This window comes from Acomys minous (assembly GCF_964271855.1).
Source record: "Acomys minous genome assembly, chromosome: 3".
Taxonomy (NCBI): Eukaryota; Metazoa; Chordata; class Mammalia; order Rodentia; family Muridae; genus Acomys; species Acomys minous.
The window spans coordinates 7,378,127-7,396,691 of record NC_140485.1 but is presented as its reverse complement, the minus strand read 5'-3'; the positions used below and the strand labels follow the sequence as shown (position 1 = coordinate 7,396,691).

Here is an 18,565-nt window from a genome sequence, read left to right as displayed (position 1 = left end):
AGTAGGTGTGAATGTACGTACGTATAGCTGGGTTATTCCTTTCAAGTGTAAGAACCAGAATGACTTAGTTAAGTTCAATGAAATTGTTAATGCTTGAAAGGATAGAGTCAGAAAAAGAAAAGGTGTATTTGAGAAATAAACACCAAACAAGAGCGGGAAAGATAACTTTGAAACCTATCTAGCTGAAAGTCCCAAAGAAGGAGTAAGTCACTTTATGCTGGTCCCTCATTAGCTATAACAGCGATGGGTCTTAGATGTGTCAGACGGTGAGGCAGGATACAATACAAATCAAAACCTGTTGGAAATACAACAGGGAATTCGCAGCTATAATATGGTCAGCAATGATGGAACAAATAGACCAAAAATAACATAGGATGTTTTCAGATTGTGATTAACAGTGTAGTGTTGCTGTAGGAAGTGACAGGCAAATCAATGAAACAAACTAAGGAGTCTAGAGGTAGGAAGAAGTGCATGCGCTGGCTGGCATTCCAAAGACAGATGACTCAGTAAGTGACCTTAAGACAACTAGCTAGATATTTGGGAGGAAAAATGAACTGAGTCTCAGCTTCAATCCTTATGCCAACATAAGCTCCGGCAGGAGCAAAGATGAAATATAAAAGTGATATTAAATATTAGAATAAAAGAACCAAAGGTTATTCAACACTAAAAAGAATGTGCTACCAAGACATAAAAAAGACAGAGGGGGAATTTAAATGCATGCTATTAAGTGAAAGAAGCCAATCAGCAAAGATTATAAGACATATGAGTTCCAACTATGTGACATTCAGGCAGAAGCATGAGGAATGCAAAGATCAGCTTCTAAGAGCTGGGTGGAAAGGGGAGATGGGGGCGGGGGACAAAGGTTACTGAGAGACAGATAGATCCACAGACACTGAAAATACTCTGAATGACTCTACGGTGACATCTGTTACCACATATTTAGCCAATCTTGTGAAACCTGTAACACCAAAAATGAACCCCACTGTGAGAAAGTACTGTGGTAAAAGCAGACCCTCGGGAGGCAAGGAGGCTTCTACGGGGCAGGGAGCATATGGTATGTTTCTATACCTTCCTTTTAACAATTGCTTTGAACCTAAAACATCTCAAATATCACCTTAATAATATTTGATTTTCATACACATAATTTTGTGTATACTATAAAATCAAGACATATATAGATTTATTTGGAATGTCTGGACATATGCTTATGTCTCTACATGTCAGAAAAAGGGAAAGTTACTATATCTGATTCTATAAATTGGATGTAATAAGTGAAAGTCAAGTCGGTCCTAGGCAATATCTATTCAAATCATAGTCCCATCTAATGACTAATACATAATATTCTTACTTGAGAAAAAGTGGCTCACATGTCAATAAGAAAAACAAACTAATAGCCAAGAACAACAAAAAAAAGTAGCCCAAGGGGAAAATGAGCAAAAGACTCGGTTACTTAACTGTAGTTAGTAAGATGTGAAATGGTCATACAGAAAAAAGAAAAAAAAAGAGGCCGTATCTCTTCACTTCTTAATGAAAGGATCATACAATGGGAATATCTCACCTTCCCTTTTTATTTTTTTCTCTCCTTTATTAATTTATTCTTGTTACATCTCAATGGTTATCCCATCTCTTGTATCCTCCCATTCTTCCCTCCCTCCCATTTTCCCCTTATTCCCCAATATATGAAATTGGTTGAAACAGTTTTGGACACACTCATGGACTACTAACGAAAGGCCATCAATCTGCTGCTAACAGTTTTGGTATAACCTATTTAAAACATACAGAGATACTTATTCACAAATTATCCATTACAACATGGCATTTAATGGTACACAGAAAAACATAAAAAATTAATCCATCACATGGAATTTTATACCTTTTCAACATACAGTTTTTGAAAAAGCGGATGATTTTAGCACAGGAAATAAAGGATAAATTCATTTTGATTACAACATTTAGTTAAAACATAGATATATGTACCTCCACAGATAAGTATCAATGTGTGCATATGTATTATATATTTGTTTATACATGTGTGTATACACACACATGAGAAAGATAGCAGTTCACAATTGTACAAGTGGCCATCCCTGTCTTTGTAAAATTGTGCACAATTTTCAATGCTTGTACATATTGTATACACAGTGAAATTGCAATTGTTGCAACTACAAGGAAAATTATTTTACAATTGATTTACATTAGAAAAGTCGGTTTTATCGGCCCTAGAGGATCACCAGGCATGTTTATAAGAGAATCAAATTCATGTGAATATAGTTTTATTTTTTGCTTTTAATCTGGGGCATTTGGACATGGTGACAGTTCAATGCTGAATATTAGCAGTAAATTTAAAATTGAGCAAAATGACACAAATTCATTTCTTTAAGACAACTGTCAAAGAAACGAAGTCTTCTTTATTCTTAGAAAAATCTGAGCATCTAATAACCTACAAACCACACAGCTTTATTGTTGTTGGCTTTGTCCCAAAACAGTCCGTTTACACAGCGACTTTAGATTCAGCACCTAGAAATGCTTCGTTCCACACTGATGTCCCCAGACCAATTTTTATGCAAATTCATCAAAACTAAAGCATTAGCTTGAGCCAAACTTAATTACGATGCCTCCAAGAAACAATCATGTGATCCATTTCTGAAGAAAAGTGAAGGGATTTGTAGATCGGCTGTTCTAATGCCCCTCCCATTAGTATGGGTGATTGAGTTCGCTGTATGAAAATATATATATACATAAACTGTGAAATCCTTTGTGTTCCTTTGTCTCCTCTGCCAGGAGGATTAGGCCAGAGGGCTGTGGGGATTCTACTCTACTGAAAACCAGGCAAACAAAGCTGGCCCCACGGGGCCAAGAAAGCAGGAAGAAACGCTGGGCCTGAGTGGATGGAAGCACAGCAGTCGCCCTCCAAGACCGGGGCCAGGTGCAGGGTGCAGCGCCGGCGTTAGAATGTCAGATCCTGGCGAGCTCTGGATTGAGCAAACGGGATCATTCTTAAATTTCAAAAGCTGGAGACCTTTATGTCACCTTCAATTTTCACACCACATTTCGGGGGCGGGGGGAGGAACGGGAAACCAAAAGAAAGTGTACATTTCTATTCAGGAAATGATTGCCAAGGATACGCGATGCACTCAGGTGAAACTGGCCTAGAGGAAAGGCTAAAGAAGAGAACAGGAGAGAGATATTCCGTGCAGATCACTGAAATGATCTTCCAGCTTGTCAGTGAGGGGCAGGCCTTATAGTCAAGGCAACCCTGCTGGTCACCCAGAGCTGCTCAACCCCCTCTGCTCCCGCATTCCCCCGACCCACGCCCTCCGCCGCCACAACACACACAGATCTAACCTTCTCAGCAGCGCAGGCTCTATGAAACAGTGATCATGCCAGTATGAGTTGAAGCCAACGCAGTACGGGGACCCTCAGGAGATGGAGAAACTCCGCTCCAAGAAAACCCTACTCTCTCCACATCATTGTACAGAGGAGCCCGGGCCACATATGAAGACTTAAAGGTCCCAGCATGCACGAGGTGTGATGAGCACATCTCAGCAGACGTTAAGAGAACGGGTCCCTCCATTAGCAATGAAGGCTGCTTGTCGGAATCCTCCATCCAGATAGACTGGGCATCTTCAGGATGTCGGAGAGGAGCATAATAGGTTGTCTGGCATCACAGCCACTTATCACCCATAAATGATGAAACTGCAGCCCAGAGAGACTGAGGCTTGCATAAAATGTCTAGTTAGCCTTAGCCTAGAAACAAAATTATTGGAAGCAATATGGTCAGTGGCGGGCTGTGGAGCACAGGCACTGGCTTCATTAACGCATGAGAGGGAAGTATGCTGTGGCCCCTGATCACTATACGGGGGACCAGTTAAATAGACAATCATTGTTGGTGCTTCATGCTACGTGCTAGGAAGAAAGATGTGAAGAAGATACATTTTCTGTCTGTGCAACACGCATAATCAAGTGAGAGAGGAAAACAGAGCTACGACTGCATTAAAGTGCTAAAAGACAGTAACAGACAAACAGAAAGGATTCCTGGGAACGAAGTGTTTGTACAAAGCGTAACGCTTTCTTCAAGAGATGAAAGTTTATTTTGGCACCGAGTATGAGGGTCCATGGCCCAGGATCACAGATTCAGCTTACCCCATATTCGGTTCCATTATTTGCCATGGAAGCAGTTTCATGAAAAACAAAAAACAAAAAACACTGTCCATCAGAGAGGCTGGTTTGGCCAGAGCAGGGCACTCCCATCTCTAGGCCTCAGATGCTATTGATGATACTCTCAGCTGTCAGGTTGGTGGAAGTTAGAGATTGCTAAGGTAATACACTCCAAAGGATGTTTATCTGCTAATAACAGGATGTTAAGTCTGACCCAGGGATGGGTAGATAATGGCTGTTTATGGAGTTAAAGATACCCCAAGAAAAATTGTTATTAGTCTCCGGCCCTACAACATTCCCACCTCTCCACGTCACTGAAGTGGACATTCTATCTGTCAATCAGTCTTTGTGGATGCAAGTTCTTTTATCTGTGTGTGTGTGTGTGTGTGTGTGTGTGTGTGTGTGTGTAAACAAATTAGTGGCTTCACTTTGAAAAGCAAGAGTTTACTAATAGAAAGGATGAAGAAAGAATATTTCAGCAATTTGGAGAACATGGAGAAAAGGCAAAGAGAAATGTTTAGGAAATGGTGAGTGAGCCCATAAAGACCACAGTGAATGCTATTTGACTTAACCAAAGGACAAAACGTAGAAGTGCACCCAAGAAAAACAGCTTGTATGTGGTTAGGTTGTTCATGCTGTCTAGAGATCAAGAAACCAAGAAAGGGGAAGAAATAACTGGACTTGGCTAGATGCACTCCACATATGCACATGGATTCCTTCCCCGTGTACACCACCACACACACATGCACACACTCACACACATACATGTACACACTCACACACACACACAGACATACACAAATACACACATACATTTTAGTCAAATGTTTTTCTTCCATGATACTTTCTTATGTTTTTGTCGTCATAGTAATTGATAAAGTTCAGAGCATGAAAGTTATAGAGTATAAAATGGATGTTAGCAAAATGAAATCTAAAAATTAAAGTCTCACTGACCACTCAGTGATAATTATTATTAACATTTCAGATGATAGCCTTCCAGAATTTGTGTCCACTAATTTAAATAAGTAGAGGGATGGTTGTGTTTGTGTATAAAAAACATTAAAGCATATTCTCTCTCCTAAAATCTTTTCCAATACATACACACATACAAACACACAATGAATATATAAGCCATAATATATATCTGTCCCCTGTTGCTAGCATCACAGATTTCTCCTCACCACTTTAGATTTCTTGGTTGACTTTTATGCAGCAGTTTGATATCTAAGTACCACTACTGTAGCTTCCCTTTTATGGAATCCATTCTAAATGGTAATGATGTCATTATGTCCTTGGATATAGAATTTTTTTCTATTTGTCTCAATTTCCCATTCATTAAACCATTTTCTTATGAATCATACTATATATTGCCACCATGACAAAGATAATTTTTGTACTTATTGCTTTTCTCAGCATATACTTTCCAAAGTATATCCACTTAGTATAATCCTTTGTATATGTTTTGGGTTTTCAAGATTGTATTCTTATTACTTTTTAATTGTGTGTGTGTGTGTGTGTGTGTGTGTGTGCATTTGTGTACTTGCACATGTAAGTGAGTGCACATGCATGAATGTGCAGGGGGGGCTATAGAGGCCAGAAGAGGACCTCAGCTTCCCATTAGCTGGAGTTACAGGTGGTGATGAGCTGAGGGTGCTGGGAATCTAACTCAGTCCTTTGGAAGAGTGGTACATATTCTTAACTGATGAGCTAGCTCCCCAGCTCCTACTTTTCTATTTTTATTTGTTCTTTGGTTTTGGTTTTTTGAGATAGGGTTTCTTTGTGTAGCCTTGGCTATCCTGGACTTGCTTTGTAGACCAGGCTGGCCTCAAATTCATCGAGATCAGCCTGCCTCTGCCTCCCTGAGTGCGGGATTACAGGTGTGGGCCACCACACTCATCTTACTTTTCAATTTTTAAATCTTTATGTGACTGGAAATAGCTATTCAGGTAAGATATTTGCTAGGAGACAAATTGAAAAATAGACTTTTTACTTTCTGTACAATTCAATCTTTCCTTCCATGCTATTCTGGTATGCCTGTCTTGTATTTGTCTAGAGAATGTCTAGAATTTAAAAACTTTCAGTTCCTTTTTTTTTTTTTTAAACAGAAATGAAGTTAATGTTATCTCTCTTCATTCCGTGAGGCTGACTTTATAACCCTAATTTTATGACTTTGCATTTATGCTTAATAAATGTCACTTTGTTTCACTTTAACAAATGTTTCCAATCTTATTCTTATATACTGTTTCCCTTTTAGCTTTCTTCCTTCTTTTAAAAAAAATCATCTAAAATTGATTTTTTAAAGTGTTGGAGCTAGCCTGGCATTGTGACACACAGCTTTAATCCCAGCACGTGGGAGGCAGAGGCAGGTGGGTCTCTGTGAATTCCAGGCCAGCCTGGTATACAAAGTGCAAGGCGACACAGAGAAACCCTGTCTAAAAAAAAGAAAAAAAAAGTTGGAGCTCTGTTTAATGTCTTCCTGGAAAGAACTTTTTCTGTGCAGAATTCGTGTGTTCTTGCAACTGTCAACATTTTGAGAACAAGCACTCATCCCTTTGTGGACACTTATTCCAACACCTCACATAGCCAGTGCCACTGGCATTTAACATATGGCTGATGGCAGAGCTGTTCATGTGGCCAGCAGCTTTCTCTCTTATACCTAACATGATAAAGATGGAAATGGCCTGAAGACTTTTTTGTCCCTACTACACCTTATCAGCTAATTTTTTAACCGGTTGTAACACGACCCCATCTAAAGGCTGAAGAGAACAAAGACAGTTCTATACATTTCTGCCAGAGGGAAAAGGGGAACAAATTCTCTGTCCACCACAGATTCTCTATCCACCACAGATTCTCTGTCCACCACAGATTCTCTGTCCACCACAGATTCTCTATCCACCACAGATTCTCTATCCACCACAGATTCTCTATCCACCACAGATTCTCTGTCCACCACAGATTCTCTATCCACCACAGATTCTCTGTCCACCACAGATTCTCTGTCCACCACAGATTCTCTATCCACCACAGATTCTCTATCCACCACAGATTCTCTATCCACCACAGATTCTCTGTCCACCACAGATTCTCTATCCACCACAGATTCTCTATCCACCACAGATTCTCTATCCACCACAGATTCTCTGTCCACCACAGATTCTCTATCCACCACAGATTCTCTATCCACCACAGATTCTCTATCCACCACAGATTCTCTATCCACCACAGATTCTCTGTCCACCACAGATTCTCTGTCCACCACAGATTCTCTATCCACCACAGATTCTCTATCCACCATACTTCTTCCTATGGTCCAGGAAACCTAAGAAAGCCGTTCCCTGTTATTTAGCAATTTCACTTCTGTGTGATGTTCACATGACATAAATACATTTTCCCACAAAAGAACACACTGAAATGTTTTGCCAGTGTTATTCACAAAATAGTCCCAAACTAGAAATTACTCAGACTAGTGTACTTCATGAAAAGGAACGAAGTGGCCAATTGATGCATACAAAAAGTGAGACTAACCTCACATACAACATACAATACTTGAAAAGTAAGATTTTAAAAAGAAAGAGTATGCATTTTTGCTTATGTAAATTCTTAAAGCAAACAAAAAAGGATACCTGTTGAAGAGGCACCAACTGGAAGAAACCCCTGGTGCTAGAAGAATTTTTTATCGGAGAGGGATTACATATGGAGATGGTCATGTGATATATGTGAAGTCATCAAGCTATACAGTTATGATTTGTGCATATTGCTCTATGCACTTAAGTTTTAAAATGTTAAATAAATATATTTTCAAGAAAAGCATACAGAGAAATGGCATTGCAGTCAGACAGAACTGGTAATGTATTTAGAAGGCAGAATGACTGTCACAGTGTTTTCTTCAGAGGCTGGCTCAGCGAGCAGAGACAACAGACCTCAAGTGCTGTGGTGTCTCACGCTGTACTCAAGGCCTGCAGGCCAGGGCTTCAGAAATATATATATATATATATTCAAATGGTGGTCTAGAAAAGAAATATGTAGGTTATAATTCTGTTGTATGGGTAGAGTGAAACTTGAAAGCTTTTAAAAAGCTTCTAGATAATTCCATTGTGGCTTGTCAATGGACCATAATTTGCAGAGGAATAAGGAGGAGTGAGAGGAATAGCGCTCATCCTAGGGAAAGGTTTTGATCGAATCCACATTTTAAAAATCATCTTTGCTGGCAATTTAAAACTTAGATGACACAGGAGGGTGGGAATTGAAAGTTCCAATTTTTTTTTTAATCTGAGAGAGACTGTATATGAGGCTAGCCACGTCAAGTTGTCAAGCTATATAATTATGATTTGTGTGTTTTGCTCTGTGCATTTAATTTTTAATGTAAAATTCTGAGCCAGAAAAGGAGAAGGGGAATGGAAAATGAGGGACAAGGAACATGTTTTCAGAGCCATCCATACTCAGGAACTCACTGAGCTTTGGGAATGATGGAACAAAGTAATTCAAAACAGCTCGAGGTAAATAAATGTTAATATTCATTATCTTATCAGGTCTTTCAATCAAAACTGAGCTTAGAGGAAATGATGTCATTAAAACAAAACGGTTTGCTTTGTTCTGTTTCTGGTTTGTTGTTGTTGTTGTTGTTGTTGTTGTATTTGTTTGTTTGGTTGTTGTTTTTTGTTTTGTTTTGTTTTGTTTTTGGCTTTGGGGTCGTACTGGCAGGGAAGGAACTTAGAGGAAGGATGGTCTAAGAGCAGAACAGACATGCCAAAGCAGAAGATGCAGGAGGAAGCGTTGTCTACCGAGGAAGCATTACCTCAGTAACTAATAAGCCTTAAACCTCAGCCACTTTCAAGGAGATTTGTTGTGCTCAGACCTGGCTCCGTGTGACTCTGCACGGCTCTGCACGACTCTGCCCCAGATGAGGAATATGTTCTGCTTAGTGCAGGGAGCTGTAAAAAATTTGCAATGGGTCTTCAGCTTTTGCAAAAATTCATAGGATGTCTGTACTCTGGCCATTTCTAAACCAAGTCACATAACAAGGCCTGATTTGAATGGGATGCCCCACTGCAGGTCATAGTATCACAGACAGCGGGATGCCATCATCTTAAAGGGAGAAACAGGAACAAGATGAAAGAAATGCCCCTCCCAAAACAGGGATGTACAAAAATAAACATTTCTAGCTCTCATGTGTCCTTTCTGTCCTTACAACACGTTCAAAGTCTAGATTTATTTACTCATTTATTTACTTATCCTCTATCTATCATCTGTCTATCTATTTATTTTAATTCAACAGTTAAACATCATAGGCATAAAATCTTTCACTAGCGTAAGGCAAAAGTGGACAGGTTTCAATTTTCTAACTTAGTGCGTATTTAAATGTTTAAAGAAGTCAGGGGATGGGGAAGAAAAGCCATGAGCCGTTGTCTGATCTTTTCTACATTCAGCCAATGTCTAAGGGGACTGCTGATGTTAAACTCGGGCTGTCTGAGTTTATCCCTGGAAGCCCAATTGAGAGACAGAGTCCAGAGTCAATGCAAAAAGCAAAGGAATTTATTAATCTGACGTGTCAGGGTCCACCAAACTCCAGGGAGATGGAAAGACCCCATCCTATAGAAACTCAGGGTTTAAATATCGTCTACAAAGAGTAAAACTCAGTGGCAATGGTTAGTTAGAGTGCTGGGCTAACAATAGGGGGTCTAGGGTGGTAAAGTCTAAGTAGGGTGAGATAAGAGCAGTAATTCCCAGGGGCAGGGTTGAGATGGGGGCTAGGGAGAATTTTTAACTTGTTCTCCTTAGTTCACTACAGCTTTGTTTGTTCTGGTTATCGGCCTGCAGCTTGCTCGGCTGACAACGCTATTGTCATGGGAGCTGAGTCCAGGCCACCTGTAATTTTATATTTCTTCAGCTAACAGCTCCATTTCCTTAGCTAATAATGACACACTATTTCCTTTACCTAATACTGACACTGCTGCCTTCAGGCCATCTAGAATCTTACACTGAGACGTCCCGCCACTCACTCCTTCCTCATCTTCCTACGTGCTGCCATGAAGGAGTAAAGTACAGGTACCATTTAGTTTGGAGAGGTGACCCTAAATATACAAAATTGCTGTATCTTCAAAGGTATCTAAATGTTACCCATGTAGCCCAGAAAATGATCTTAACATTTCAGATCTTTCAGATTGTTGCCTGCAAATGTCCAATTAAATGATAAGCTGAATATTAATTGTGTCAAAAAAATAGAGGTTTATTTGTTTTGTTTGCGCAAATTATCTGGATACCCCACATAAAATAATCGATGTAAATTTAATTATTTGAAAACTGATATTGGCGCCCTACACCTTCTGTTTTAAAATACCCCTTGAATGTGACTAGAAGATGGACTCTGGTGAATTTGCTCTTCAGACCTGGGACGAAGTTATGGACATGCATATCATATTTTTTTCTTTTTCAATCACTCTTCTTACAGGACAACAGAAGGACTCAACAAAGAGTGAAGTGAAAACTGAGCCAGAGTCCCCACGCTCACCTATGGACACAGAAGGTACTGAAGTCAGAATAGCTTGTTGGCAAGAATGAGATGAAATTGTGAACCGTGACTTCTCTATCAAAAGCATGTATGACTCTGTGTGTGTGTGTGTGTGTGTGTGTGTGTGTGTGTGTGTGTGTAAGAGCAAGAGTCTGAATGTGTGAATATATGTGAGTTTCTTGTATGTGTGAGCTTGTGTGTGAGTACGTGTATGTGTGTGCATATCTGTATGTATGAATATGTAGCGTCCCTTTGTGTGTGTGTGTGTGAGAGAGAGACAGAGACAGAGACAGACAGACAGATAGACAGACAGAGACAGAGGGAGGAGAGGGAGAGAGGGGAAGGAGAGAGAGACAGACAGACAGACAGACAGAGAGGAGAGAGAGAGAGAGAGAGAGAGACAGAGACAGAGACAGAGACAGAGAGACAGAGACAGAGAGAGGAGAGACAGAGAGATAGAGAGAGAGGAGAGACAGACAGACAGACAGACAGAGGAGAGGCAGAGAGAAAAGAAAGAGAGAGAGAGAGAGAGAGAGAGAAGAGAGACAGAGACAGAGAGAGGAGAGAGAGACAGAGACAGAGAGAGGAGAGAGAGAGAGGGAGAGAGAGAGAGAGGAGAGAGAGAGAGAGAGAGAGAGAGAGAGAGAGAGAGAGAGAGAGAGAGAGAGAGAAGTGGATGGAGCTGGAGAGCCAACAATCAGGTTTTGTGTTATAGAGGTTATAAAAAGACTTACTGTTCTGTAGCCACTATATTTTCTCAGTGTTTCCAACCTAAACATTACTGAGTCTCCTTCTGTCTCTCTCCACTTAGACCTTTCACCAAATCAAGAAGATGCCACGATTGTGGAGCAACCAGAAGTGATTCCCCTGACAGATGACCCAGAAGTGGAGGAAGGTGGAGAAGGTAGGAATGTTCCTAAATTAGCACATCGCAGTCAGTTGCTGTGAACACCTACCTGGAATCCAAGTGTCGAAGCTGTCCTCCACAGCTGCAGCCAGAAAAGAGACACATGAATACATCTGTAACCTTGCATCTGTTTTTGAAACTAGAGTAAAATCCAGAAGTAACAAATGATGTTATAGACATCTCTCCTTCCAAACAGAATGAAGATGTGCCTGATAGTCATTTAGATTTCATTAAATATTTAAACTCTATCATTGAGAAAGTCTGTAAGAAATCAAAATCATAAAACAGAGGGATGATATCCTAGGACAAATTAAATAGCTTTATAACAAATAGATGAAACCTTTTGAATTGATTTCATCCTGCCTTCCTTTGCATGGTGATGATCAAAGAAACATGTAAACGTGCTCATCCATTGAGCCATCTCGGTTACATTCCATGTCTGTTAAATCTTAAAATACTATTGAATTATGTTTAAGAAGTAAACTAGGTCATAATTATTTCTACCATGATAGAGGATATAAATACTTTATAAATAATATATCGGGGGAAGGAAGTATTATATTCAAGAGAAATTTTATAAAAATATCAGAGGAATTTAGTATTTACAGAAGAAACAGAAGACTCTAATTCTTAAATGTCTCTTTAAAAGGTTCATGAAATAATCTGTTACATCATCTCGTAAGTCATTGTGCTCTTAAATCAGTAGATATTTGCAATAGCAGTCACAGCACCATGACTTGGTAGACCTTGCTTAGAGAACACCATGATCAATTTTCCTTCCAAAGTAAAGCACAGACATGATCTCAATTGTAAAATCAGGTCAACTGCAAGTACAGCTTCCACGTTATGAACATTTCTTGGCAGGAACATTGGTGTCATTTAATTGCTGAGCTACAGTAATGATTTTGATACTTAAAAAAAAAAATCAACTGTTTATCCCATGCCCCTCTTCTTCTCTGTCTTTGCTATGTTCTTCTCAATGGTAAATCAGAATTCCGCCTAGTGGTACCATGTCTGTGGCAAGTCAAATAAATGGCATATCTGTAGCCACTTACCTGACAGTGAGGAAAGAGAAGCAATACAACCTTCACTCAGATTCAGATATGACAAAAAGCTAAGTATATGAATTTTCCAACTTTTCAACTCTACCACTAAAATGAAAAAAGCACCACAACGGATACTCATTTGCTTGACTTTTCTCTTGAAGAAATTATTTACTTTAATACAGTACTTGAGAACGCAACATCAAACAACTTGTACATTCTCTTTTTGTGTAACTTGACCTGTAGAGGCAGTCCACATTCACCACAAAGTTCCCTGCTCTGAAACTTTTCTATAATTATAGAAGACTTAGGAGTTCACTTTCCCTTTCTTTGTAAGAAGCCACCCCTCTTCTGTCAGTCTTGGAACAACATATGGGCAGCCAGGGGCAAATTGAATGCATTACCTCTGTTATCTTACTCTTTGCATCAGCAGAAAAGTAGAAAGCTATTCTGTTACATACAAGTGCTTATGCTGGACTTATGTTGCTAATAATAAGTCAGCCTGGGTAAACAAGGAGGGAAAGGCTCATTTGGGCCCACTGAAGTTATATGGCCAGGACCCGGGTATGGTGACGGTCTTCTAGTTGGCAGAGTTCTGACATGGAAAGAGACTGGGAATAAATGGGTAGTTTGTGTATGCATGTGTATGTGTAAGTTTATATGTGTGACTATGTGTATGTATGAGTGGTCACACGCTCATACATGCATGTCTAGTCTCTCTCTCTTATAAAATCATAAGGATTCAATTACAGAAGATTTAGCCCAATGACCTTGACTCACTTCTAAACAACACAATCAAATTAAATCTCCATCTATTTAATTCCCGACAATGGGGATTGACTTTCAACATACGAAGTCTTGGGGACACATAAACTGTAGTAGCCTCCAAAAGAAAGAAAGACAAAAGTAAACTAGTGACACTCCGAGAAGGCACATTTATATCAATGACATCTGAGTGACATTGGAGCAATTAGTTAACTTATCTACAGCTAAGTCCTGATATTCATGGCAGTGATGACCAAAGCAGATGACATACCATTTGTAGTGAATGTTCAACCAATAGCAAATATCAGTTGCAAAAAGTCATAGCACATCGAGTATTTAGCATTTAGCCCAATTTGATAAACTGATAACAGAGTCAAGAGAATCTACAAGGAAGTTCTTCCAAGTCCATTAATTGTTTCCCATAACTATCAGAATTCACAAAACTTTCACGTATACTACTACTTTCAACAACAAATAATCGCTCACATCTGAGTGACACAACCATCTTATAAAGGTAGTAGACTATGGCTATAGACAGTTTACCCGATGGCTTTTTTGTTTTGTTTTGTTTTGTTTTGTTTTGTTTTTCCAAGACCGGGGTTCTCTGTGTACCCTTGTCTGTCCTGAACTCACTTTGTAGACCGGGCTGGCTTCGACTCATGGCAATCCACCTGCCTCTGCCTCCCTGAGTTCTGAGATTACAGGCATGAGCCACCACACCTGGCTTCTGATGACATATTTTATCCTATAGAAATTGAATTAGCAATGGATAGTAGGGTATAAGAGTTCCCTCACTTATAATCTGGCTTTTCTTTGTTGAGATCTCAATCTGTGTTTCAGAAATAATAATAAAACCGTGATTTCTATTTTTTAAGCAAGATGAAATTGAGTTGTTAGTAATTCCCCATTAAAAAGTCAATGAGCAAATTCAACGAGCTTACATTTATTTTGCCTTCTTTAGACTCAAATAGTTATTAAAGAGTCTCATTTGAAAACATTTCAGACTCTATCTCCAGGTTTTACACATATAAACAAAGACATATCTTAATAGAAATATATGCATATATACTAATAATTAGATATAAACAATAAATTAATGCCTTATTCTATTTGAAGAATTGTTCTTTATAGTTCAGAAAATACTTGTTCTCTTTTACAATGAGAATCTTTCTACTGAGGCAAACAGTGGCTCCTTTAAAAAAGACATTTCTATGCTAGGGGGAAAAGTGCAGCATCGTCCATTTACTTTGCAGCATTTTATAGGATTAGAAACTGTAGATAATCTTCAGGGCACATCTCCGATGGCTCCCAGGTGTATGGACACAGATGTTGCAACATAAAGTTTTGAAGTTAGCGCAACCAAAATATGGATTTTTTAAAAGAAGGAAAACATTCAGCAGAAGTTCACGCTGATAAAAACTACACAAGAGCACAAGGGTCATCTTCCTGGGAGACCTGAACGACAAAGTTTTCAACAGGCAGAAAGTGAGGTTCTGCATATGGTAGCTCTGCTCAGACAGCCCTATCATCTCCTAAATGAGGCCAGGCTTATGGTTTCCCAGCAGGATCTGCAATGCATTTAAAATCCAGAGAAATGGCATCCTTTATGTTAATAACTAAATAGTAGAGAGGTACAGGAGATGCTGTCTATAAAGAATCTTGTGTTTGTTTTGTTCATACAATTTCAGAAGAATTTCACTCCTAGTCAAATTTAGAAGGTTTTGTCATAAAGTCTCAATGAGCCAACATTGTATCATTCATAAAGCCAATTTTTTCCATTTGTATTTTAGTATACATGGTGTACTTTTTACTCAAGATTTACCCAGACAGAGTGCAGAAATTTGTTCTTAATTATTTTTCTTTTTTAATTTTTTAAAATTTTATTAATTTATTCAGATTACAACTAAATTGTTATCCCGTCACTTGTATCCTCCCACCCTCCCGCTTTCACCCTATTCCCCTCCCCTAGGTCTTTGACCAAGGGGGACCTCCTCCCCCACTATATGGTCATAGGTTATCAAGTCTTGTCTTGGTATCCTGCTGATTCTTTCTTTGAGTGCCACCAGGCCTCCCCACCAAGGGGAGGTGGTCAAATATGGAGCACCAGAGTTCATGTCATGGTCAGTCCCCACTCTCTACATAACTGTGGAGAATGTCCTGTCTATCGGGTAGATCAGAGTAGGGGTTCGATGTTTACTATTGTTTTGTCCTTGGTTAGTGCATAGTTTGAGCAGATCCCCCTGGGCCCTGATCCACCCATCAATTAATTATTTTTCTTATAGCAATTAACAAATACGATGTGGAACAGCAAAACTTGACATGTGTATTTAAGGTTTACCACAATTGTTTGGAACTTCAAATGTATTTTATCCTTAGGACTTTCTTGGGAAAGATGAATATGGACAGGAATGTGGATAAGATGCTCTGTGGGTCAGTGATGAGCATGAACTTTTGTTTTAATGCTTACACTTTGGCAATTGGATGGCAGGATCAGGAAGTGTATACAGGCACTGTGACATTCATCCTGACTGTGTGATTGTTGGCAAATCTTCAAAGAATCTCCATTCTTAAGGTAGTAATTGGAGCCATGGATTCATTAATAAAAGTATAAGCTTACAATGTATTCAGTTGTCAAAAAAGGACAACTCTGAAGGGCATATTCTTGTTTTAAAAAGCCTGGTAACAGTGGAAGCAATAACAATACACTCAGCACTGAAGTAGTGGAATTTCTCTACTTTAACTTATTTTATTCTGTGGGTAGAATGCAGAGGCTCCTAAGCTAGTGACAAAGAGTCCAGGTTAATCACACTTTACATTAGGACCCATCAAGAACTGGAGATCTAGCTTTCCCTGAAGATATGTAAGTGAGGAGATACGCCATTCTGCTTAATTTCAGTTTACACAGAGGCTGCTCAGAACCACCCTTATCATCATCATCATCATCATCATCATCATCATCATCACCATCATCATCATCATCATCATCTTTTTGGTAGGGCAGCAGTTTGGCACTCCTGGTGTTTGCCATTGGTGGTGGCATCCCAACATGGCTGCCCATGATGATTTGTCCCTCCTTGGAGCAGCACAGCCTCACATCAGGTCACTAACACACTTCTATGGCTAGCCTGTGCTGTGCTAATAATAACCAGAGTGGTCAGGGTTCCTTGTGACTTGTGAAAAAAACATTACATAAAATTGAATAATAAATCCTGGTCAACTGGCCTGGATTTCTGTTCCTACTTTGCATCTTGGATAATAGGCTAACTTCCTGCGACTGCCCATCTCAGAAACCCTGTGTTTCTTCTTTCTAAATGAACTCAGCTGAGCAATGCTATGACTCTCAGTGGCTTTCTCGGGCAGTTTCCTGGGGGCAGGTTCTTTCCAATGCCTTTCTTCTGTCAGCTCATCTCTTTCTAATCCTACTTTCTAGTGCAAAAAAAAAAAATTCAATTAAAATTTGTTTTCAGATGAATTTTAACTAAAAAGGGATGGTCACTGTTTGGGCCTTATGCAAATTCTAAAGTGTTTCACGGAATTCCTTGTATGTGTTAAATACACTGAACATAAAAGTATGAAGTTTTAACTTAAATTCTAATTTAAGAGGATTTTAAGAATGGAAAATATTTTTATGTTTCACATCAAACTATAATGCACAGACTAGGAAGCCTATTTATGCTCAATCATAACATTGGTCTACATAGTATATATATATATATATAGTGTGTGTGTGTGTGTGTGTGTGTGTGTGTGTGTGTGTGTGTGTGTATAGGATCTATCAAAAACCTTCTAGTTAGCTGTGATCACTTTGTCTTTTAAGATAGAAAAAAATCATTCCACGTTATAAGAATGGGATGACCCCTTTCTGTGTCCCTGACATTGCTTCAGAGTGAGGCTATGACTTCTAATCAGGCTCCAAGCATCTGCCAGGGCTACCTTCCCACTTCAGCCTCACCTTGTGTCTTCATCACAGTGTCCTCAGCGCTCACTAAGCCTCCCATGCAGATAGTCCACCGCTTGGCCACCCCTTGTTCCCTGAAGAGCCATGCTTTCTAAGGATGGTTGGAAGGTTAAGTGCCTGTTAGGGTCAGGCTAGCGATTGATCACCAGCTCACTCCTGTCTGAAGACTCCTCTAGGAACTCTCTAGGGTCCAGCTCCATACTCTTTGTCCTGTTTCACCTGCTCCCCTTTCCACTCTCCGCATTTCATTTACAGTTGAATCTGTTTCAAGTCTAGGTTAGTCTGGCCCTGGCCCGAGGCATGTAATTCTACAACTGTGTGACTCATGGAAATAATTTTCCAAATCAAAAAGATCTGTCTGTCCCTGAGTGGGATCTAACTTCAAGTGTTGTGCTTGTTCCTTTCGGAAATATTCGAGTTCCGAGACTCTGTATTTAAAGTACCTGAGTTCTTATCACAAGTAATGAAAAGATTAACTTTTATTTGCATTTAAATATAATATTTTATAATATATTATCCTTACATATTCCATAAAATTAACGTTCTCTAAAGACAGCAAGTATAAATTATTCACATTTGGTGACACTGTATTTAGATTACTCTCCAAGATGTTTTATAAGGCTGAATTGCAATTTTCAGAAAGATAAAATCATGACCGTCATACAAAATTAAATGCCTGCACAGTATTTTATTTAAATCATCCATTAATAAAGGAAGCAATACCATATTAAAATCATATCAAGAGAGCATTTGAAGTGTGTGCATATATAATAGTAATAACCTGTGTAATTGAGTATAGGTAAATGGATATGCTTATGGATTGCAGTTATAGGCAAAGAACATTCAGAGTTCTGAGTTCTGAATATCACCCTACAAACACAACTCAGAAGCACTAAGTTTTCAGAGTAGTTAATGTCAAAAAGCAAAATACAAAAGCAAAAAACAAGGAAAGACATCCTCTTCTTCCATCATGAACAAGTCATGGCCATTATTATGAGAAATTCGTTTTTATTATTATGTTTTCTAAACACCAACTTCTTCTGTAGTTATGTGAACCAGTCCATTAAATAGAAAGTCTGAAAACTCCTAGCACATGAGCCTAGCATCAGATTATCCACATAGGATACTGGGTGAAAGCTAAGCATCCCATTGAAATGACAACCAGGAATGTATCTCTCTGGTCCACCGAGAAGTCTTGGGCAATTTTTTTCCTAACAGTGTACAGA

The 18,565-nt window shown here is 39.1% G+C and overlaps 1 protein-coding gene across 4 annotated transcripts in view; it reads left to right on the top strand.

Moving 5' to 3' along the window:
- Nucleotides 1-18,565, top strand: part of MACROD2 (mono-ADP ribosylhydrolase 2) — a 1,913,815-nt gene that overhangs the window by 1,825,379 nt on the left and 69,871 nt on the right. For all 4 annotated transcript variants that reach the window (XM_084774709.1, XM_084774708.1, XM_084774707.1 and 1 more), the window contains exons 15-16: nucleotides 10,607-10,681; nucleotides 11,478-11,570. In XM_084774709.1, the coding sequence (XP_084630835.1) occupies nucleotides 10,607-10,681; nucleotides 11,478-11,570 (168 nt within the window). The remainder of the gene's footprint in view (nucleotides 1-10,606; nucleotides 10,682-11,477; nucleotides 11,571-18,565) is intronic.